At 38.7% G+C, this 17274-nt stretch overlaps 1 long non-coding RNA gene and 4 gene segments (V, D, J or C); 1 reads left to right on the forward strand and 4 right to left on the reverse strand.

Annotated features, from left to right (window-relative positions):
• Positions 1-212: 212 nt before the first annotated feature.
• LOC137064230 (Ig kappa chain V-III region PC 7183-like) lies at positions 213-755 on the reverse strand. The segment is given in 2 exon segments: positions 213-550; positions 661-755. Coding segments are annotated over 2 exon segments (387 nt in total).
• Positions 756-2111: 1356 nt separating this feature from the next.
• LOC137063785 (immunoglobulin kappa variable 4-1-like) lies at positions 2112-3520 on the reverse strand. The segment is given in 2 exon segments: positions 2112-3218; positions 3306-3520. Coding segments are annotated over 2 exon segments (381 nt in total).
• Positions 3521-4347: 827 nt separating this feature from the next.
• LOC137064102 (uncharacterized) lies at positions 4348-12919 on the forward strand. Of its 2 annotated transcripts, XR_010901496.1 has the most exons (3): positions 4348-4703; positions 11197-11298; positions 12468-12919. It is a non-coding gene; the product is annotated as an uncharacterized lncRNA (long non-coding RNA). The 2 variants fall into 2 exon arrangements; XR_010901495.1 differs by lacking the exon at positions 4348-4703 and having other exon boundaries at positions 10848-11298.
• LOC137063750 (Ig kappa chain V region 3547-like) lies at positions 8756-9340 on the reverse strand. The segment is given in 2 exon segments: positions 8756-9087; positions 9175-9340. Coding segments are annotated over 2 exon segments (381 nt in total).
• Positions 12920-15138: 2219 nt separating the features above from the next.
• On the reverse strand, positions 15139-15724 carry LOC137064286 (immunoglobulin kappa variable 4-1-like). The segment is given in 2 exon segments: positions 15139-15473; positions 15559-15724. Coding segments are annotated over 2 exon segments (384 nt in total).
• Positions 15725-17274: the final 1550 nt, after the last annotated feature.

A 17274-nucleotide genomic window follows, 5' to 3' on the forward strand; every position in this document is an offset into this window, starting at 1 on the left:
GATTTCAGTCATAAGTCAGTTTTTAGATTGTGGAGCTCCTGTGTGTGTGTGTGTGTGTGTGTGTGTGTGTGTGTGTGTGTGTGTGTGTGTGTGTGTGTGTGTGTGTGTGTGTGTGTGTGTGTGTGTGTGTGTGTGTGTGTGTGTGAGAGCAGCTGCAGTTTCAGTTCAGTCACTGTGACTCTGACTGACGGAGGTTTTTGTACGACTCTTTATCACTGTGTGAACACCCAGTTACTGTTGATGATGTGGCGACTCTCACAGTAATAATGTCCAGCATCTTCAGTCTGGACTCCACTGATGGTCAGAGTGAAATCACTGTTAGATCCACTGCCACTGAATCTAGATGGAGTTCCTGACTGACGGCTGCTTATTCCATAAATCAGGAGTTTAGGAGCTTCTCCAGGTTTCTGTGAGTACCAGCTGAGAAGGGGCTTTCCATCACCATAACAGCAGTCTGGATCTCTGCTAGTTTTACAGCTCACAGCGACTGATTGTCCGGTTTGAGAGAGCAGATCTGAGGGTTGAGTCACTGTCACCTGCCCAACAGATTCTGACAAGAGAGAAAGATTAGAAATCACAAACACTTTTACAACCATAGATCTTCTCAACACACATAAAGATATCAAGTAAATAACGAATGTAATCTTGAGCGACACAAACCTCGACATAATACTGCCAGCGTCCAGATCAATATGGTGATGAAAGTCATGTTTGTTGGTTGTAGGTTCAGTTCTAGTGAAAAACAGTTGTTGATGATGTTTGATGTTTGACCGAGTTATAAACACACACACAGACTGAAGCGTGTCGCTCATGTAAAACACTCTCTATGCAAATGTTCAGTCGACAGATTTAAGTTGGTTTAATGGGGGTCAAAATGACCATTTCCACCTGAGATTTGAAACCAAATTAGACAGGGTAAAATAACTTTACAAAGATGGCAGCATCATTATTCAATTTTTACACAGATATTGTTAGCTCTATTAGTTAAATCTGTTGACTTTATCAATCTTTGTTTCATTATATGCCAACAGTGACAAAAAGCACATCTTGTGTTTTTTGCCCCAAGTTTGCACGCCTGTAACTCAAGAAGTGTTAAAGAGATCTTAATATCCTTTTAGATTCTGGTTTTTAATAAACTTTCCTTTGGCTTCTTTATTTTAAAGGCCCTCAAAGTTCAATCCCAGAGATATGGAGATCTTAACACGGCTCCACAAGTAAATTGTTCAAGTCAAATGTAGGCCTACATACTTCACAAACCAGATGTGGGTCCGTTTGCATACGGCTGATACTTTTTTCTTGTAAAGAGGAATATCTAAAGAACAAATAATGTTAAAACTAGAAACGTGTCTTGAATTTTCTGTTAACTAAATTTCATAGAACATACCTGCCATATTCCTTTTCCAAAGCGTGCGCGCCTGTAACTCAAAAAGTATTCAAGATATCTAAATATCCTTCTTGATTCCCATTCTTACTAAACTTTCGTTTTAAAATATTAATTTTCAAGGCCCTACATAGTTCAGTCCCATAGATATGGGGATCTCAAAGCGGCTCCATGTTCAATGGTTGAATTGTACCCATATTCACAAAAAACAAAATTGGGTCACTTTGCACACAGCTGATACTTATTGCATTTAAAGAGGAATGTTTGAAGAATCAATAATGCTTAAGATAGAAATTGATCTTGTTTCACTCTTAAAAATAATTGCATTAAACCAACTCTCTGAGTACAAACTGAGTTCCACTGAAAAGAGTTAAACTGAGGCACATTAAGCTGCTCTCAAACATGTATAAGAATCTATAAGTTTCATAAGATTGACAATCTGAAATGACACTGAGATATCTTTAACACTTCTTGAATTAAAGACTTGTAAACTTCAGAATTGTTTTTGTCAGCAGCTCCAGGCACGTGAACCAAAGGCTCGATCTCATTGGTCGGCCAGTTTTTAACATGGCACATCAAACCAAGAAAACATGTATTACGCTTTTACACCTTCTGTTTTGCGTTTCGGTGTGCACACTCACATCGGTGACCTTAATTTAGTCACGGGCCGTTAAACGTCGGTGATAAACGTCCTGCTGTAGAAGTCAAAGTATCGGCTGTAGCTGTGCAAAGTGACCCACGTTTGTTTTGTTTTCAAAATTAACCTTTTCTACGTGTTTTTATTCTTATTTTCAGTGTTTTTGGTAGGAAAATCATTGTAAAAAGTAATAAATCATGCGTTCAGGAGCTTGTCCAGGTTTCTGTCAGACCAGCTGAATAAGTTTCTCCTGTTCCAGTTGCTCTCCATTAGATCAGAGGTTTGTTCATATTCATCAGTTTACACTGAGGTTTATCAGCTCATGTTATCGTCACACACCAGTGCGGACCTTCTCAGAGATTTATGAATAAGTTTTCATTAAAAATTCAGTCAAAAGCACAAAATGTTTAATTCTTATCTTATCGGAGGCTTCTGATTGGTGCAGAGGAGGGAGAGGCGTGTCTAAACTGAACTGGTTGATCAGGGCTACGATTAAAACAAGCTAATATAAAACTCTTACTGTCTGCAGTCTATAGTACGAATACAGAGCATAGTATACAAAGGACATGTTATAATGGGACACTCAGATGAAATAACCATGGAGTATTATGAGAATTATGGTCTATTATTAATAAAAGGCGGCAACTAGAGCAAACTGAAATCACTCAGATCTCAAACGTGTGACTGATCTATAAGAGCTCAAAATCTCTTTCTGACCTCTATAATTATTAAGAGTGGCAGCTTCATTTAGATGGTTTTATTTCAGATGCTCGTGTGACGATGATATTTCACATCCTCCTTTGAGCAGCTGCAGTTTCAGTTCAGTCACTGTGACTCTGACTGACGGAGGTTTTTGTACGACTCTTTATCACTGTGTGAACACAGCTTTACTGTTAATGTAGTGGAAACTCTGACAGTAATAATGTCCAGCATCTTCAGTCTGGACTCCACTGATGGTCAGAGTGAAATCACTGTTAGATCCACTGCCACTGAATCTAGATGGAGTTCCTGACTGGAGAGTGCTTGCATAATAAATCAGGAGTTTAGGAGCTTCTCCAGGTTTCTGTGAGTACCAGGATAAAAGATGATAACCACTAGAGTAAAACACATCACTGCTGGTTTTACAGCTGATTTTGACAGTTTGTTCTGGTTGAGCTGTCATTGAGGGACTCTGAGTGACGCTGATCTGTCCTCTACACTCTGAAACACAACAAGAAGAAAATACACTCAAAACTTTGACAATATACTTGAAGAAATGAATTGATATCAAACTTGTGCTCCACAAACCTTGAGCAAACGCTGTGAGAGTCCAGATGAAGATGATGATGAAGGTCATGTTGATGAAGATTGTTGTGTGTGTCAGTGATGAAGTGTTAAACTCACAGCACTATAAACACTCTCACACACTGAAGCATCTGATCAATATGCAAACACACTCCAGATCATTTACCTGAAGACAGTCACTCATTAACACACACACACACACACACACACACACACACACACACACACACACACACACACACACACACACACACACACACACACACACACACACTATACTTACTGAAGTGAGAGTAAAATCAATCAATCAATCAACTTTATTTATATAGCGCTTTTACAATCACGATTGTGTCAAAGCAGCTTCACAGTGTCAAACAGGATAATATTGCGACAAAATTAGATTTGGCTGTACAGTCGTACTGGAGAAAACAGTGATGTTATCAGCTTAGTTTAATTTATCATATAGCAACAATGTTGGCAGATCAGTATTTAAGTTTATAGAATTAAATAAAACCTAATTCATACATTTTATTTGTATAATAAGTTGAATAACTTTAATCATATTTTTAGTGTCCCCAACTGAGCAAGCCAAGCCAAAGGCGACAGTGGCAAGGAACCAAAAGTCCATCGGGGCATGATGGAGAAAAATAAACCTTGGGAGAAACCAGACTCAGTCGGGGTGCCAGTTCTCCTCTGGCCTATTAACACACTGTGTAAGATTATTATTCTGGCAACCTTACAGGTCAGAAATCATATTAGAATATTAATATGAAAATATTAAATTATTATTATTTAACTAAAATATAGAACAATAGGCCGAATTGAAAAATAGTCAAGGTACATGGTCACATTTGTCCACCAAGGAGTATGAGTGTGACCAAATAAGTAATATCTGAGGGTTTTAGATTCAAGAAAAATAAGTATCGGACGGTTTTAAATTCAAGAAAAGCATTAGCCTAACATTAATTGTAGACGCCATGTAAGGTGAAAGTCATGTGACCAAGAGGAGTGTCATTAATTAAGACACCTGTTGTGTTGTGTGAGAATGGAAGAATCCCCGGGTGAATGCAGGAGCACATCTGTGTTGACCGAGCAACCTGTAGAAATAAAACAAGATAAAGGCTAAGGATTGGCGTCACATACGTTTTTCCTGCACTCAGCTCCTAGCGGTGATGGATTGTGTTTATTGTGCCGCTACAATTTAGTCAACAGCATGTTTGTTCGTGAACGCTATGTTATGTATAAGTCAACTTTGGATTCAAGGAAGAGGCCCTCAAGCTTTAAACTAAAGGAAGCGCAGCGCTGACCAAGTATCGCCCTGCCGACGCTGGATTATTGCACAGTTGGACTTTCAAATCATCAGGACCGACGTCTTTGGATACGTTTGCTGTTGGTGAACCGGTAGGACATTGGGTTATGTCTTCACTTGTGTTTACGGGTGATTTGAAACGCGGTAAGGCTATTTGCTGTTTGTTTGCGGCTGGTGCAGCACAGCTGTTGTGTTTGGTGAATCGTTGTTTAGACCGCTGGGCTTTGGTGAAAGAAAGAACAAAATATTGGCGAGACGTGTCTGCTGATATGCGGTATTTTGGATGGTGTTCTTTGTTTTGGGAAGTGTTTTAATTGTATGGTTGACGCGCTGAGGTGTGTGTGCTTCAGTCATGAGTGAGATTGAAGCTGGTGCAGGTGTTGAACCTGAGCAGGACAACTGTAAAAGAAACGTTCAACTCAAAGCAAAGCAAAGGCTTTGTTTTAATAAACTTGAGCAACTTCAGATAGAACAAAAAAATGACCGTAAACGTGATTAAAGACCGTATTCTGAAAAATGAGACCGTTTCATCTGTACGTTTTGAACTTAAAACTTTGATACAACCTTGGAGACGGTCAAGCTTCATGATTCTGTTGGACGAGCAAATAAAACAGAACCAGTGGTTCTCAAACATGTATAAAGTGATGCATTTATAAAAGCTAAAGCAATGGATAAATGGATTTGAGAGGTCAAGTGGAAATGACCAGGATCAACAGTTGAAAAAAGCAGCAGAATGTCCTTCAAATAATTCAAAGAACCAGAATATGTCTTTCCATGCATAATCAAGATGATATAAATCCAAGTGACAGTATTTCTAATGTTGGGAAGTTAAGGATAAAGTCATGATGATTGGCTGATTTTAAAATATCTAACTTATGGAAGTCAGATAATATTCCATTTCAGTCCCTCAGAAATGAATGTAGCCATAATCACCAGATGATTTTAATATTTATTTATACAGTCTCGTAATCTACACTGCCTCTGCACAAGTTCAGTTCGGGTAAAGAAGGAAGAAGACCGGGTCGGCTTTGAGGAGACTCAGTAAACTTTTATTTCTTTGAACCAACAAAACAACACGCTCACTAGCGTTTCTCAATAAGTCAATACGTTTCTACTTTTCACTGCTTGAAAAATATCTTTGTTTCTGGTAATACTACACAATGACTTTACAGTGTAGTTTAATGTACAAAAACGATACAGAATACACAATTGTTGTTTATTGATTTGATTAACACTCTACTTTCTCTGATTCTGAGCATATTTGAGTCAAACCCGTCTGTCCCAGGACAGATCAAAGTCTAATAGAGCTGATTTCAGGTCAGTTTTTTTAGTGTGTGTGTGTGTGTGTGTGTGTGTGTGTGTGTGTGTGTGTGTGTGTGTGTGTGTGTGAGCAGCTGCAGTTTCAGTCACTGTGACTCTGACTGACGGAGGTTTTTGTACGACTCTTTATCACTGTGTGAACACATTACCACTGTGTAAACTCTGACAGTAATAATGTCCAGCATCTTCAGTCTGGACTCCACTGATGGTCAGAGTGAAATCACTGTTAGATCCACTGCCACTGAATCTAGATGGAGTACCTGACTGGAGGAGGTTTGCTTTATAAATGAGGAGTTTAGGAGCTTCTCCAGGTTTCTGGGAGTACCAGGCTAAAGAATAATATCTCCAATCAGCGGGTTGACATCTCTGCTGGTTTTACAGCTGATTTTGACAGTTTGTTCTGGTTGAGCTGTCATTGAGGGACTCTGAGTGACGCTGATCTGTCCTCTACACTCTGAAACACAAGAAGAAAATCAGCAGAAGACATTAATGATCAAGTCCAAAGCAGTAAATGCAGTGAAAGTGAGTCTGACCGTTGAGGAGCAGCAGCAGAGAGCAGATGATCAGAGTGTGTGTCGTCATCTTTACTGGGAATGAGTGAAACTGAAGGACAGTGATGTTGGATTGACAGTCGGACTGACAGACGCTCTGATATTGAGCTCCGATCACAGGGGTGGGACACACATTCAAAGCCGTTTCCTCTCTAATGTGTCACAGTCACTCACAGCACAGCAGAAATATTAACAAATGAAATCTCTCATCAAATACTATTAGTGTGTTTCTCTGAGATACGAGTATAAGCAGCAAACTGTATGTTTACAAATAATTGTGACTTTTTTAGGCTTTTTTAATTGAAGGTGGAAACAGCTTGAATGTTTCTTTTGGACTGTTATTCATCTTTTCATCTGCTCTGTTTCATACAAGACTGTGCTTTATCATTCAGTCATGATTATATTATAATTCAGTCATATAGGCCTAAAAAATATAAGGTAACTTTATGTCTTTGAGTCCTTCTGTGTTATTTTCATTTTAGTGATTAATTTCAGAGACACTTTTATTTCATAATTAAACTGCAGTCAATGGAGCATGAAAACAGCTGCATCACGATGAAACAAGAACATGCGGTCAGATGATGATCACACATTTATAATGCTAGATTATTGAATATAAACATGGATAACAGACACGTATCACTCTTCTCTCGCTGTGTTTTATAGTATCTTCAGTGTTTCTGGTATTATAGGAAATATTACAGGACAAAGACCGTCTGCTCTATTCTAAGAGAAACACAATAACTGATGATGAAATATGAGTTAAACTCGCCAGTTTCTCTGTTTGACTGAAATGAGACGGTCGAGTTTGACTAATAGAGAAACAAGGTTTGTTCATTTTCAGTAGTTTTACAGTTACTTCAGTTAACTTTAGTTAATACTTCAAAAATTCAATTAAAGTGTAAATTAAAATTCTGATCTTGCTCATCAATTAAACTTAGTGTCAGTAAGTTAAATAAAACACAAAATACATGCATGATTAAATCCATAAATAAAATAAAAAATAATTTATAGAATTATGCATAAATAACTGCACAAAAATCAAATCACAGAATAAAGGAATGAATGAATAAATAAATGAATGCATAAATAAATAAAATATTCACTGCAGAAGTAGGCCTAACCTGTTCTCTGTGAATGTGTGAGACTTTGATTCATTATCCGCTATAGAGAAATAACCAGAAGAATAACAGAGAGAAGTGAACGGGAAAACTATCTGAGATACAAACCAGTGTGTTTATAAGTTAAGACTATACATTAGAATAATATGGTAAGATCCTAGTTTGCAATATCAAGCAGCAAGTTGGTTTGAGAAAAAATAACTGGAAGCGGATGATAACGAAAGCCAGACATGCTGAATTTAAGAAGGGCCGCTTCGCTTTGATGGCAAAAATAAGTCCCGCCACGCCCACATTCAACTACTCCAGAGTCCAGACCTATTTTTTTATGGTCTATGGTCCAGACACATCGAAACGTCCACCATCTTGGAACGCATAACATGACACAGTTCCTGCGTTACCCTCTGTTTCGGTTTTATTCTGCAGAAACGCTTTACTCTCACTGCAGTGTAAAGTAACGCCATAACATAATTTTCAACACACTCAAATGTGTCTAATATGATCAACAGAGCTGTTACCTCGTACTCATGACCGGAAAAGGAGTAATGGCGACTGTGGCATAATAAAAGTCCCGCTGCTTGTGAGGCGTCACGTTCATCTTATTAACAATTGCTCCAGCGGCCGTGCTCAGCTCCTCAACACTCTGTCCTGCCCTGCTTCATACAGTAACGTTAATAATCGCATCCATGAACATGATTTCTGCCCGAGTCCTATCCCGATTCTTTTCCACCGGCTGTGAGGTGAAGACCACGTCCCGAGATTCTGCGCTCAAACCTGGCGTCATCAAACTTGGCCTTTGTTTTGAATAGGCGACCTCTAGCGGACGGAAAAGTTACATAGTGCACCTTGAACTCTCGAGAGTTAACGGACCGGATTTGACTGATCCAATATGGCGGACAGATGACACAGATCTCAATCCTGTCACTGGTCTACAAGAGCACAAAATCTCAAATCTGTTTAGTCATCAATCAGAGCATATTTTCCAGCATATTTGTATTCTCCTTAAAGAGAGTATGAATGTAATATTAAGAATGAATATGCTTAATTTAGATGGTTTTATAGTGATGATGATATTTCACATCCTCCTTTGAGCAGCTGCAGTTTCAGTTCAGTCACTGTGACTCTGACTGATGGAGGTTTTTGTACGACTCTTTATCACTGTGTGAACACATAGTTACTGTTAATGTAGTGGAAACTCTGACAGTAATAATGTCCAGCATCTTCAGTCTGGACTCCACTGATGGTCAGAGTGAAATCACTGTTAGATCCACTGCCACTGAATCTAGATGGAGTTCCTGACTGGAGGCGGTTGGTCAAATAAATCAGGAGTTTAGGAGCTTCTCCAGGTTTCTGTGAGTACCAGGCTAAACGATCCACACCACTATATCTGTACACATCTCTGCTGGTTTTACAGCTGATTTTGACAGTTTGTTCTGGTTGAGCTGTCATTGAGGGACTCTGAGTGACGCTGATCTGTCCTCTACACTCTGAAACACAACAAGAAGAAAATACACTCAAAACTTTGACAATATACTTGAAGAAATGAATTGATATCAAACTTGTGCTCCACAAACCTTGAGCAAACGCTGTGAGAGTCCAGAGGAAGATGATGATGAAGGTCATGTTGATGAAGATTGTTGTGTGTGTCAGTGATGAAGTGTTAAACTCACAGCACTATAAACACTCTCACACACTGAAGCATCTGATCAATATGCAAACACACTCCAGATCATTTACCTGAAGACAGTCCCTCATTAACACACACACACACACACACACACATCTTTTTCATAACATTCAATCTTACATCTTCAAGACCAGCTTCAGTACACTGTAAAAATTGTAAAAATAAGGCACAATGTACTGTATGAATATGAAGGAATTTTCCGTATTGGTTTTTTATATTTTTCCGTGTAATCTGAATATCTGCTGGAAGATTTTGAGAATATTTTGTACTGTAGTTGAATTGAAACATCAAATTTGTTAATCCCCAAACGTGACACCAAACCGAGTTTGAGTGAGTCGTGTCACACATGACAGAAACATCTTCACTTTTATGAATCTTTATCAAATACATTAAAAAAATATGGTGATGTATATGCTGTCATTGATGGTGGGCAGCTCCTGTTGGGTAATCTGGCCTTTAATTTATTTATTTTTATTTTTTAATATGAATTATTATATTAAGTCTTAAGTTGAAGAATATGCATATAGATAATGTTAATATCTGCGTTATGAGGGATGAACAATAGACTTATTAAACTGATCAAGCATGTTTATGATGCTGGTGATTCAGTTTAGAAAGAAGAATTAAAAATTAAATACAAAATTAAGAAAATAAAAATGTGGTGAAGGATGGAAAAATATCCACTGAAGTGAAGATCAAAAGTGACTGAATTTCTACATAAGGATATAATGGATAACAGGAGACAAGACTTCTAAAAGATCAAAAACTGATGAAGATCATGTTCAAGAAGATCGCGAGTCGTTTCTTCACTGGTGTGTGTGTGTGTGTGTGTGTGCGTGTGCGCGCAGCTGCAGTTTCAGTTCAGTCACTGTGACTCTGACTGACGGAGGTTTTTGTACGACTCTTTATCACTGTGTGAACACCCAGTTACTGTTGATGTAGTGGCGACTCGTACAGTAATAATGTCCAGCATCTTCAGTCTGGACTCCACTGATGGTCAGAGTGAAATCTTTCCCACCTTGTGCTCCATTCCCACTGAATCGACTGAAACTGTTACCATAGCGATCATTTACATAATAAATGATGAGTTTAGGAGCTTCTCCGTGTTTCTGCTGATACCAAGCTAAACCCCAGCCATCTATCCCAGTATCAGTTTTACAGTCTATGGCGGCGTTTTGTCCTTCAGAAACCGTCACAGCTTCAGGCTGAGTCACAGTGATTCCTCTGGACGCTGTTGACAACAACATGAATGTGTTTCAGCAAATCAAATGAACATTAAAGACTCAAAGATGACCAGCTGTGACTTCTGTTACCTGGAATAAAAGCCGTCAGAATCCAGATGAAGCTGCTCAAGAGATTCATGGTGTTTGCTGGTTTTGTACCGCGGTCAACAGCAGTGTGTTATAAAGTGTGTGAGCCTGAACGCTATAAACACTCGGAGCGCTGAAGCACGTGCCGATGCAAAGTGACTCTGAGCAAAAACCCTCTGGAGGAAAACACACATGAAGATGATCCTGTGTGTGTGTGTGTGTGTGTGTGTGTTTAGAAATCATTTCTCTTTTACTCTGCGTGAGGCTCTGGTTCTGACTACAGGTTTCTGATGAATCAAATGTTGCATCACTAAAAGAAAGTATTTCACTGTGAACTCCATGAGAGGGCAAAGGTCATTCCAGAGGTCAAAGGTCATCAAAACTTACTAATAATGCTTTAATAAATACATGATCATTTAGAAACTCCTAATTTAGATGTGTAAAGATCAGCTCAGAGTCTTTCTGATTATATTTATTGAGATTTAATAGTTTTCGTACATCAAGAGACATTTAGAGATGATGAAGCTGCTTTAGTGAAAGTCACTTCAGTTCAATAATCGTGTGTGTGTGTGTGTGTCTCGTCTCTTTCTCTGCTGGAGTGTGTGTTCATTTGAGTGTGACGGAGGTTTTTGTACGACGCTTTCACTAGAATGAAGCACTGTGGTGGACTTTCGGTGGAGGAACTGAACTGATGATCAGAAGTAAGTCTTAAATTTTGTGACAGAAATGTGTGATGTGTGTGTTTTAAAAGGTTTAAGGTTATTTAAGAGCATTTGGCATCAATATTCTTAAATTATTTTAAAAATCTTTACCTTTTACATCTTTTTATTGTAAACATTTTATTTCATTTAAATGATTCATTGCACCAATTGATGTATTAAATTTTTATATTTTATCCAATTTTATGAAAAAGGCATTATTGGTAAAATGCCACGTTTTTTCCATGTCAAATTATAGTTCATTTTAATTAATTAATTAATTTTTATTTGCAATATTAATTATTTTTTATATTTTATATATTTTAATTAGTTGCAATTCCTTTTTTAATTAATTGCAATATTTTTGGATTTTTTGCTTATTTCTTAATATATTTAATTGTGTAGCCTATATGACACAAAAGCTCGATAAATATACAAAATAAATATATTTTCAAATGTGTCTTCATCAGGCAAAATGAAATTCAGATGATTAACATGTTAAAATATTCAAAATATTCATTTTACTTATAATTGTTTATGAGAAAATATGCTATTATATTGACATCATTTTTTTTTCTCCATAAAATATATATGACACTAAAATGATCAATTTGGCCTTGGACAGAGAAGTTTTTTTATAAAGTCTATTTGACTTAATTCAGGAAGAAACATATTCGCATTAATTTTACAGTATATCAGGTTTGCTTTAGAGAACTGATTTATATTTATACATATGCAGTATCCTATACTTCATACACTGTTTAAATCTGTAAAATATACAGTAAAACAGTTTATTAGTATTTAAGAGTTTTTACTGTTAAATTACATGATTTTATCTTTTAGATTTATGACACAATCTCTGTTAGTTTTTCTCTCTATATATAAGTATTTACTGTTAACTAATTACCAGGTGTTTATCGCAGCATTTGAAGTCTTTTCCCATTGAAGTAATGATACTTTTTTAAAGTGCAGTACATTTCTTAATTGTAAATATTAATTTATAATGGAGAATATTTTCAGACTTGACTCAGGATAGTGTCTGTAATGAATGAAGCAGCAATGTGGAATTACAGTGAAAATTAAATTATTGTGTTTTTACTGATGTACCATTGTCTGACATCTAATTCATCGTGTGTGTGTGTGTGTGTGTGTGTGTGTGTGTGTGTGTGCAGCCGGGCCCTCCGTGAAGCCCTCCGTGTCTCTGCTGCCTCCCTCTTCTCTGCAGATCTCTGGAGACTCAGCCGCTCTGCTCTGCCTGCTCAGCTCTTACTCTCCACAGGGGGCGACGGTGAGCTGGACGCTGGACGGGTCAGAGGTCACCGAGGGGGTTCAGACCAGCGCAGAGAGCGAGCGGGACGGACGCTACAGCCGCAGCAGCGTCCTGAGCCTCAGCAAAGCAAGCTGGGAAGCCGCAAATGGCTTCGTCTGCAGAGTAACACATGACGGAGCTCATCACGAGGCCTCGTTCCTCAAGAGCTCCTGCTGATGTTTCTCCAGTGAAGACGAGCCGTATCTGAGCGTCCGGCAGGATTCACAGCAGTCACGTGATCTACAGCTCAATACTGAAGCCGTCTGTCAATGTGCTGCCATTGCTGTTCATTCAATAAAGCTTCTGAACGCCTTACATTTGTGTTGGACTGCATCATTGATCAGTGTGTGTCGTTCATTCAAAGTCCTGCGCTAAAGTTTCAGCTGCTTTTGATTGATTGTAATAGTTGAGAACAGCTGCATTTAGCAGGAAATGTCAAATGAAGCTCTTGGGGTTTGAACATGGTCACTGGAGACGGAGCTGCTCTATTCTGAGAGGATCACAATCACTAAACCTGCCAATGCAAATGAGATTTACACCTCAAACTCACAGTTTCACTCTTTGATTGGTTCAACGCTCTGAACTGGAACACTTTCACTTCTGCTCATGAGAAATGACTTGTAATTGACTGTAATTCCTCAAATAAAGACCGGGGCCTTTATTTACCTGAACTGCCGATGGGAACCGGCTTTTATTTGAAGCAGGCTTTTATTAGGGGCAGGCCTGTATTTCTAATATTTCTGAAGACATCATCAGAGTAGTCCACATGAGACATCAGTGGGTTGATTAGAATCTCTTGAAGCATCAAAAATACATTTTGGTCCAAAAATATCAAAAACTATGAATTTATTCAGCACTGTCTTCTCTTCCGTGCTGCTCCAAAAAGATTCAAACGGTTCATAAATCAGTGAATCGATCAATGATTCGGGTCACCAATGTCACGTGATTTCAGAAGTTTGCAGGTTTGACGTGATCCGAAATGCTGAAATCACGTGACATTGGTGACCCGAATCATTGATCGATTCACGCTGTTTGAATCTTTTTGGAGGAACACGGAAGAGAAGACAATGCTGAATAAAATCATAATTTTTTATATTTTTGGACCAGAATGTATTTTGGATGCTTCAACAGATTCTAATTAACCCACTGTTGTCACATATGGACTACTTTAATGGTGTTTTTATTCCCTTTCTGGACATGGACAGTATAGTGGGCATAGACTGCATATGCTCTGGGACTATATAAAATATCTTAAACTGTGTTCTGAAGATGAACGGCGGTCTTACGGGTGTGGAACGACATTAGGGTGAGGAGTTAATGACATCAATTTCATTTTTGGGTGAACTAACCCTTTAAGACATAAAAGAGACGAGAGGCTAATATTAGGTGCGTTTTAATCAGCTCCCTAGTTCAGTAGTCAGGGCATCAGGATATACCGGTAAGTCAATGGGCTGATCCCTGATCAGTGCCCTGACTACTGACGGAGCAGGTTGAGGCGCACGCATTGTGAAGATCGATATCTGTAGCCTGCCTGACACGGCATTTTCACAGACGTCGCATCTCTCATAGACTACAGTAGCCTATTTAAAATGGCACATGCATCCATTATATTCTCAATTTAATTTACAAAAAAATCCCTGTAAAGTTTTTAGGTTTACTATAGAAGAGACCAGGATTAGTGTGTGTCGCACTGGCATGACTTGCATCGGGGCACGTGGCATCAGGATGGTTTCGCATTAAATTAACAGATCAAAGTCTAATAGAGCTGATTTCAGGTCAGTTTTGTCAGTTTTTTTAGTTCATGTGTTTGTGTGTGTGTCTGTGTGTGAGTTTATGTGGTTTATGAGGACACAAATTTGTATAACTACATGGGTATTACACTGGTATTACACTATAAAGGTGGTTTATGAGGACATATCAAATGTCCTCATAATTCAAATAGCTTTAAAAACATACTAAATGATGTTTTTTTGAGAAAGTAAAAATGCAGAATGTTTCCTGTGATGGGTAGGTTTAGGGGCAGGGGCAGTGTAAGGGGATAGAAAATACGGTTTGTACAGTATAAAAACCATTACGCCTATGGAGAGTCCCTGTAAACCACATAGACCAACATGTGTGTGTGTGTGTGTGTGTGTGTGTGTGTGTGTGCGTGCGTGCGTGTGCGTGTGCGTGTGCGTGTGCGTGTGTGTGTGATGGGTAGGTTTAGGGGCAGGGGCAGTGTAAGGGGATAGAAAATACGGTTTGTACAGTATAAAAACCATTACGCCTATGGAGAGTCCCTGTAAACCACATAGACCAACGTGTGTGTGTGTGTGTGTGTGTGTGTGTGTGTGTGTGCGTGTGTGCGTGTGTGCGTGTGTGCGTGTGTGCGTGTGTGCGTGTGTGCGTGTGTGCGTGTGTGCGTGTGTGCGTGTGTGCGTGTGTGCGTGTGTGCGTGTGTGCGTGAGTGTGAGTGAGAGAGAGAGAGAGAGCAGCTGCAGTTTCAGTTCAGTCACTGTGACTCTGACTGACGGAGGTTTTTGTACGACTCTTTATCACTGTGTAAACACTTCTTTACCGTTGATGTAGTGTAAACTCTGACAGTAATAATGTCCAGCATCTTCAGTCTGGAATCCACTGATGGTCAGAGTGAAATCACTCCCAGATGATGCACCTCCGATGAATCTAGATGGAGTTCCTGACTGGAGGCGGTTGGTCCAATAAATCAGAAATTTAGGAGCTTCTCCAGGTTTCTGTGAGTACCAGGCTAGACAATGATCCCGACCACTCAGGACCACATCTCTGCTGGTTTTACAGCTGATTTTGACAGTTTGTTCTGGTTGAGCTGTCATTGAGGGACTCTGAGTGACGCTGATCTGTCCTCTACACTCTGAAACACAACCAGAAGAAAATACACTCAACTCTGACAATATACTTGAAGAAATGAATTGATATCAAACTTGTGCTCCTCAAACCTTGAGCAAATGCTGTGAGAGTCCAGATGAAGATGATGATGAAGGTCATGTTGATGAAGATTGTTGTGTGTGTCAGTGATGAAGTGTTAAACTCACAGCACTATAAACACTCTCACACACTGAAGCATCTGATCAATATGCAAACACACTCCAGATCATTTACCTGAAGACAGTCAGTCATTAACACACCCTGGGGGGAAAAAAACAAATAAAAACAAAAGATATTTGAGAATATCTTTTACTGTAGTTGGACTGAAACATCACTGTTAATTCCCAAATTTGACACCAAGTGTGTGTTCCTGCAGTTTCTGATTTTATTATAATTCAGTGATTCAATAAAACATAATTGTAAAATGATGTCCTTGTGTCCTATTGTTTTGGGTCTTTCATTAGATCTGAGCTTAGGTCAAATTTTATAAATAAACTTCACTCAATGGAGCATGAAACCACCTGCAGACACATGATAAAACAAGACCTGCTCAATTCTCTGAGGAAAACGATCACAAATGTAATGCAAATATGAGTTTAACTCCACGCAGTTTCACTGTTTTACTTGTTTTTTCTGTGAAATGAGACTCCTGAGTTTGACTAATATAGGCTACATCAGAGGACAGGAATAATTAAATAAGAAAAAGTTGCTGTTCCTGAGGTTTCTCACTGAAGCTCACTGAGTGACTATAGCGCGAACCAATAACATTTAATTGTGGTTTGTGAAGGATAATTGAATTAGTCGACCTACTAAACGAACCCTTCGCTGACGAGTATTTTATATATATATATATATATATATATATATATATGAAGTAGAATCTCGTTTGTAAAACAAACGTGTGACAGGTGTTAGTGAACGAATTGCTTGTTCAACATTAGAAAGATGTGAGTCACTGTGTTGAATCAAAACACTCACTGAGATTAATCAAAACTCCCATAAATTAACGTTGAGTTTGTCAATATCCGTCAACAAGTCGAGTGCATATCGCTTGGAGATTTAGGGTGGTATTTCACAACTTAATGGCTTCAGAAGACTTGTAATATACCGCACGAATCGTGTTGACTGTTGTGATGATATTTTTTATGATACTTTATGTTTTGAAGCATGGCAGCCGTCACCACATTGTATGGAAAAGGGCTTGGACATTCTGCTAATTAAATAACTAATTTCATGATCCACAGAAGAAAGTAAATCAAATGGGTTGGCACCATAGACCGTAAAAAAATATGGACGACTCGACATCATCCGTTTCCGCTTGCAGATTTGAAGGTTTTAGGCAGCCTTGCACGGCGCTGACATCTTGGGATAGAGTCTGCGCAGTAGCGATTTCGGGACCGGAGTTGCGCAGTAGAGCGCAGGAAGTAGAGCAGGAAGTACAGCTGCGATATCAAAAGCCCGCCCACACTCTCGCAGATGCAGAACAATTAATTATGTTGGTGTGAAATAAACAGTTATGGAAATGTAGAAATTAAAGCTAAAGCTCCAATCTGCTCCCAAAAATTTCGAAAAAAGTCCGTTAGTGCCTCAGTGACACCTTCACTCAGAGAAGCCGTCAGTCTCAGCTGTCAATCATGACGTCACATCCCCCGTTTTTATAGCATCAAATAACTAACTCAAACTAAACTTATTTCAAAAACGAACACTTGAAATGAAATCATCGTGATGATAACTGCCTTCAGTGACATAAACTAACTTTGGGGAAAAAATATTTGAAGTGTAATTTT

Source organism: Pseudorasbora parva, chromosome 24 (assembly GCF_024679245.1).
Source record: "Pseudorasbora parva isolate DD20220531a chromosome 24, ASM2467924v1, whole genome shotgun sequence".
In the NCBI taxonomy this organism is placed as follows: Eukaryota; Metazoa; Chordata; class Actinopteri; order Cypriniformes; family Gobionidae; genus Pseudorasbora; species Pseudorasbora parva.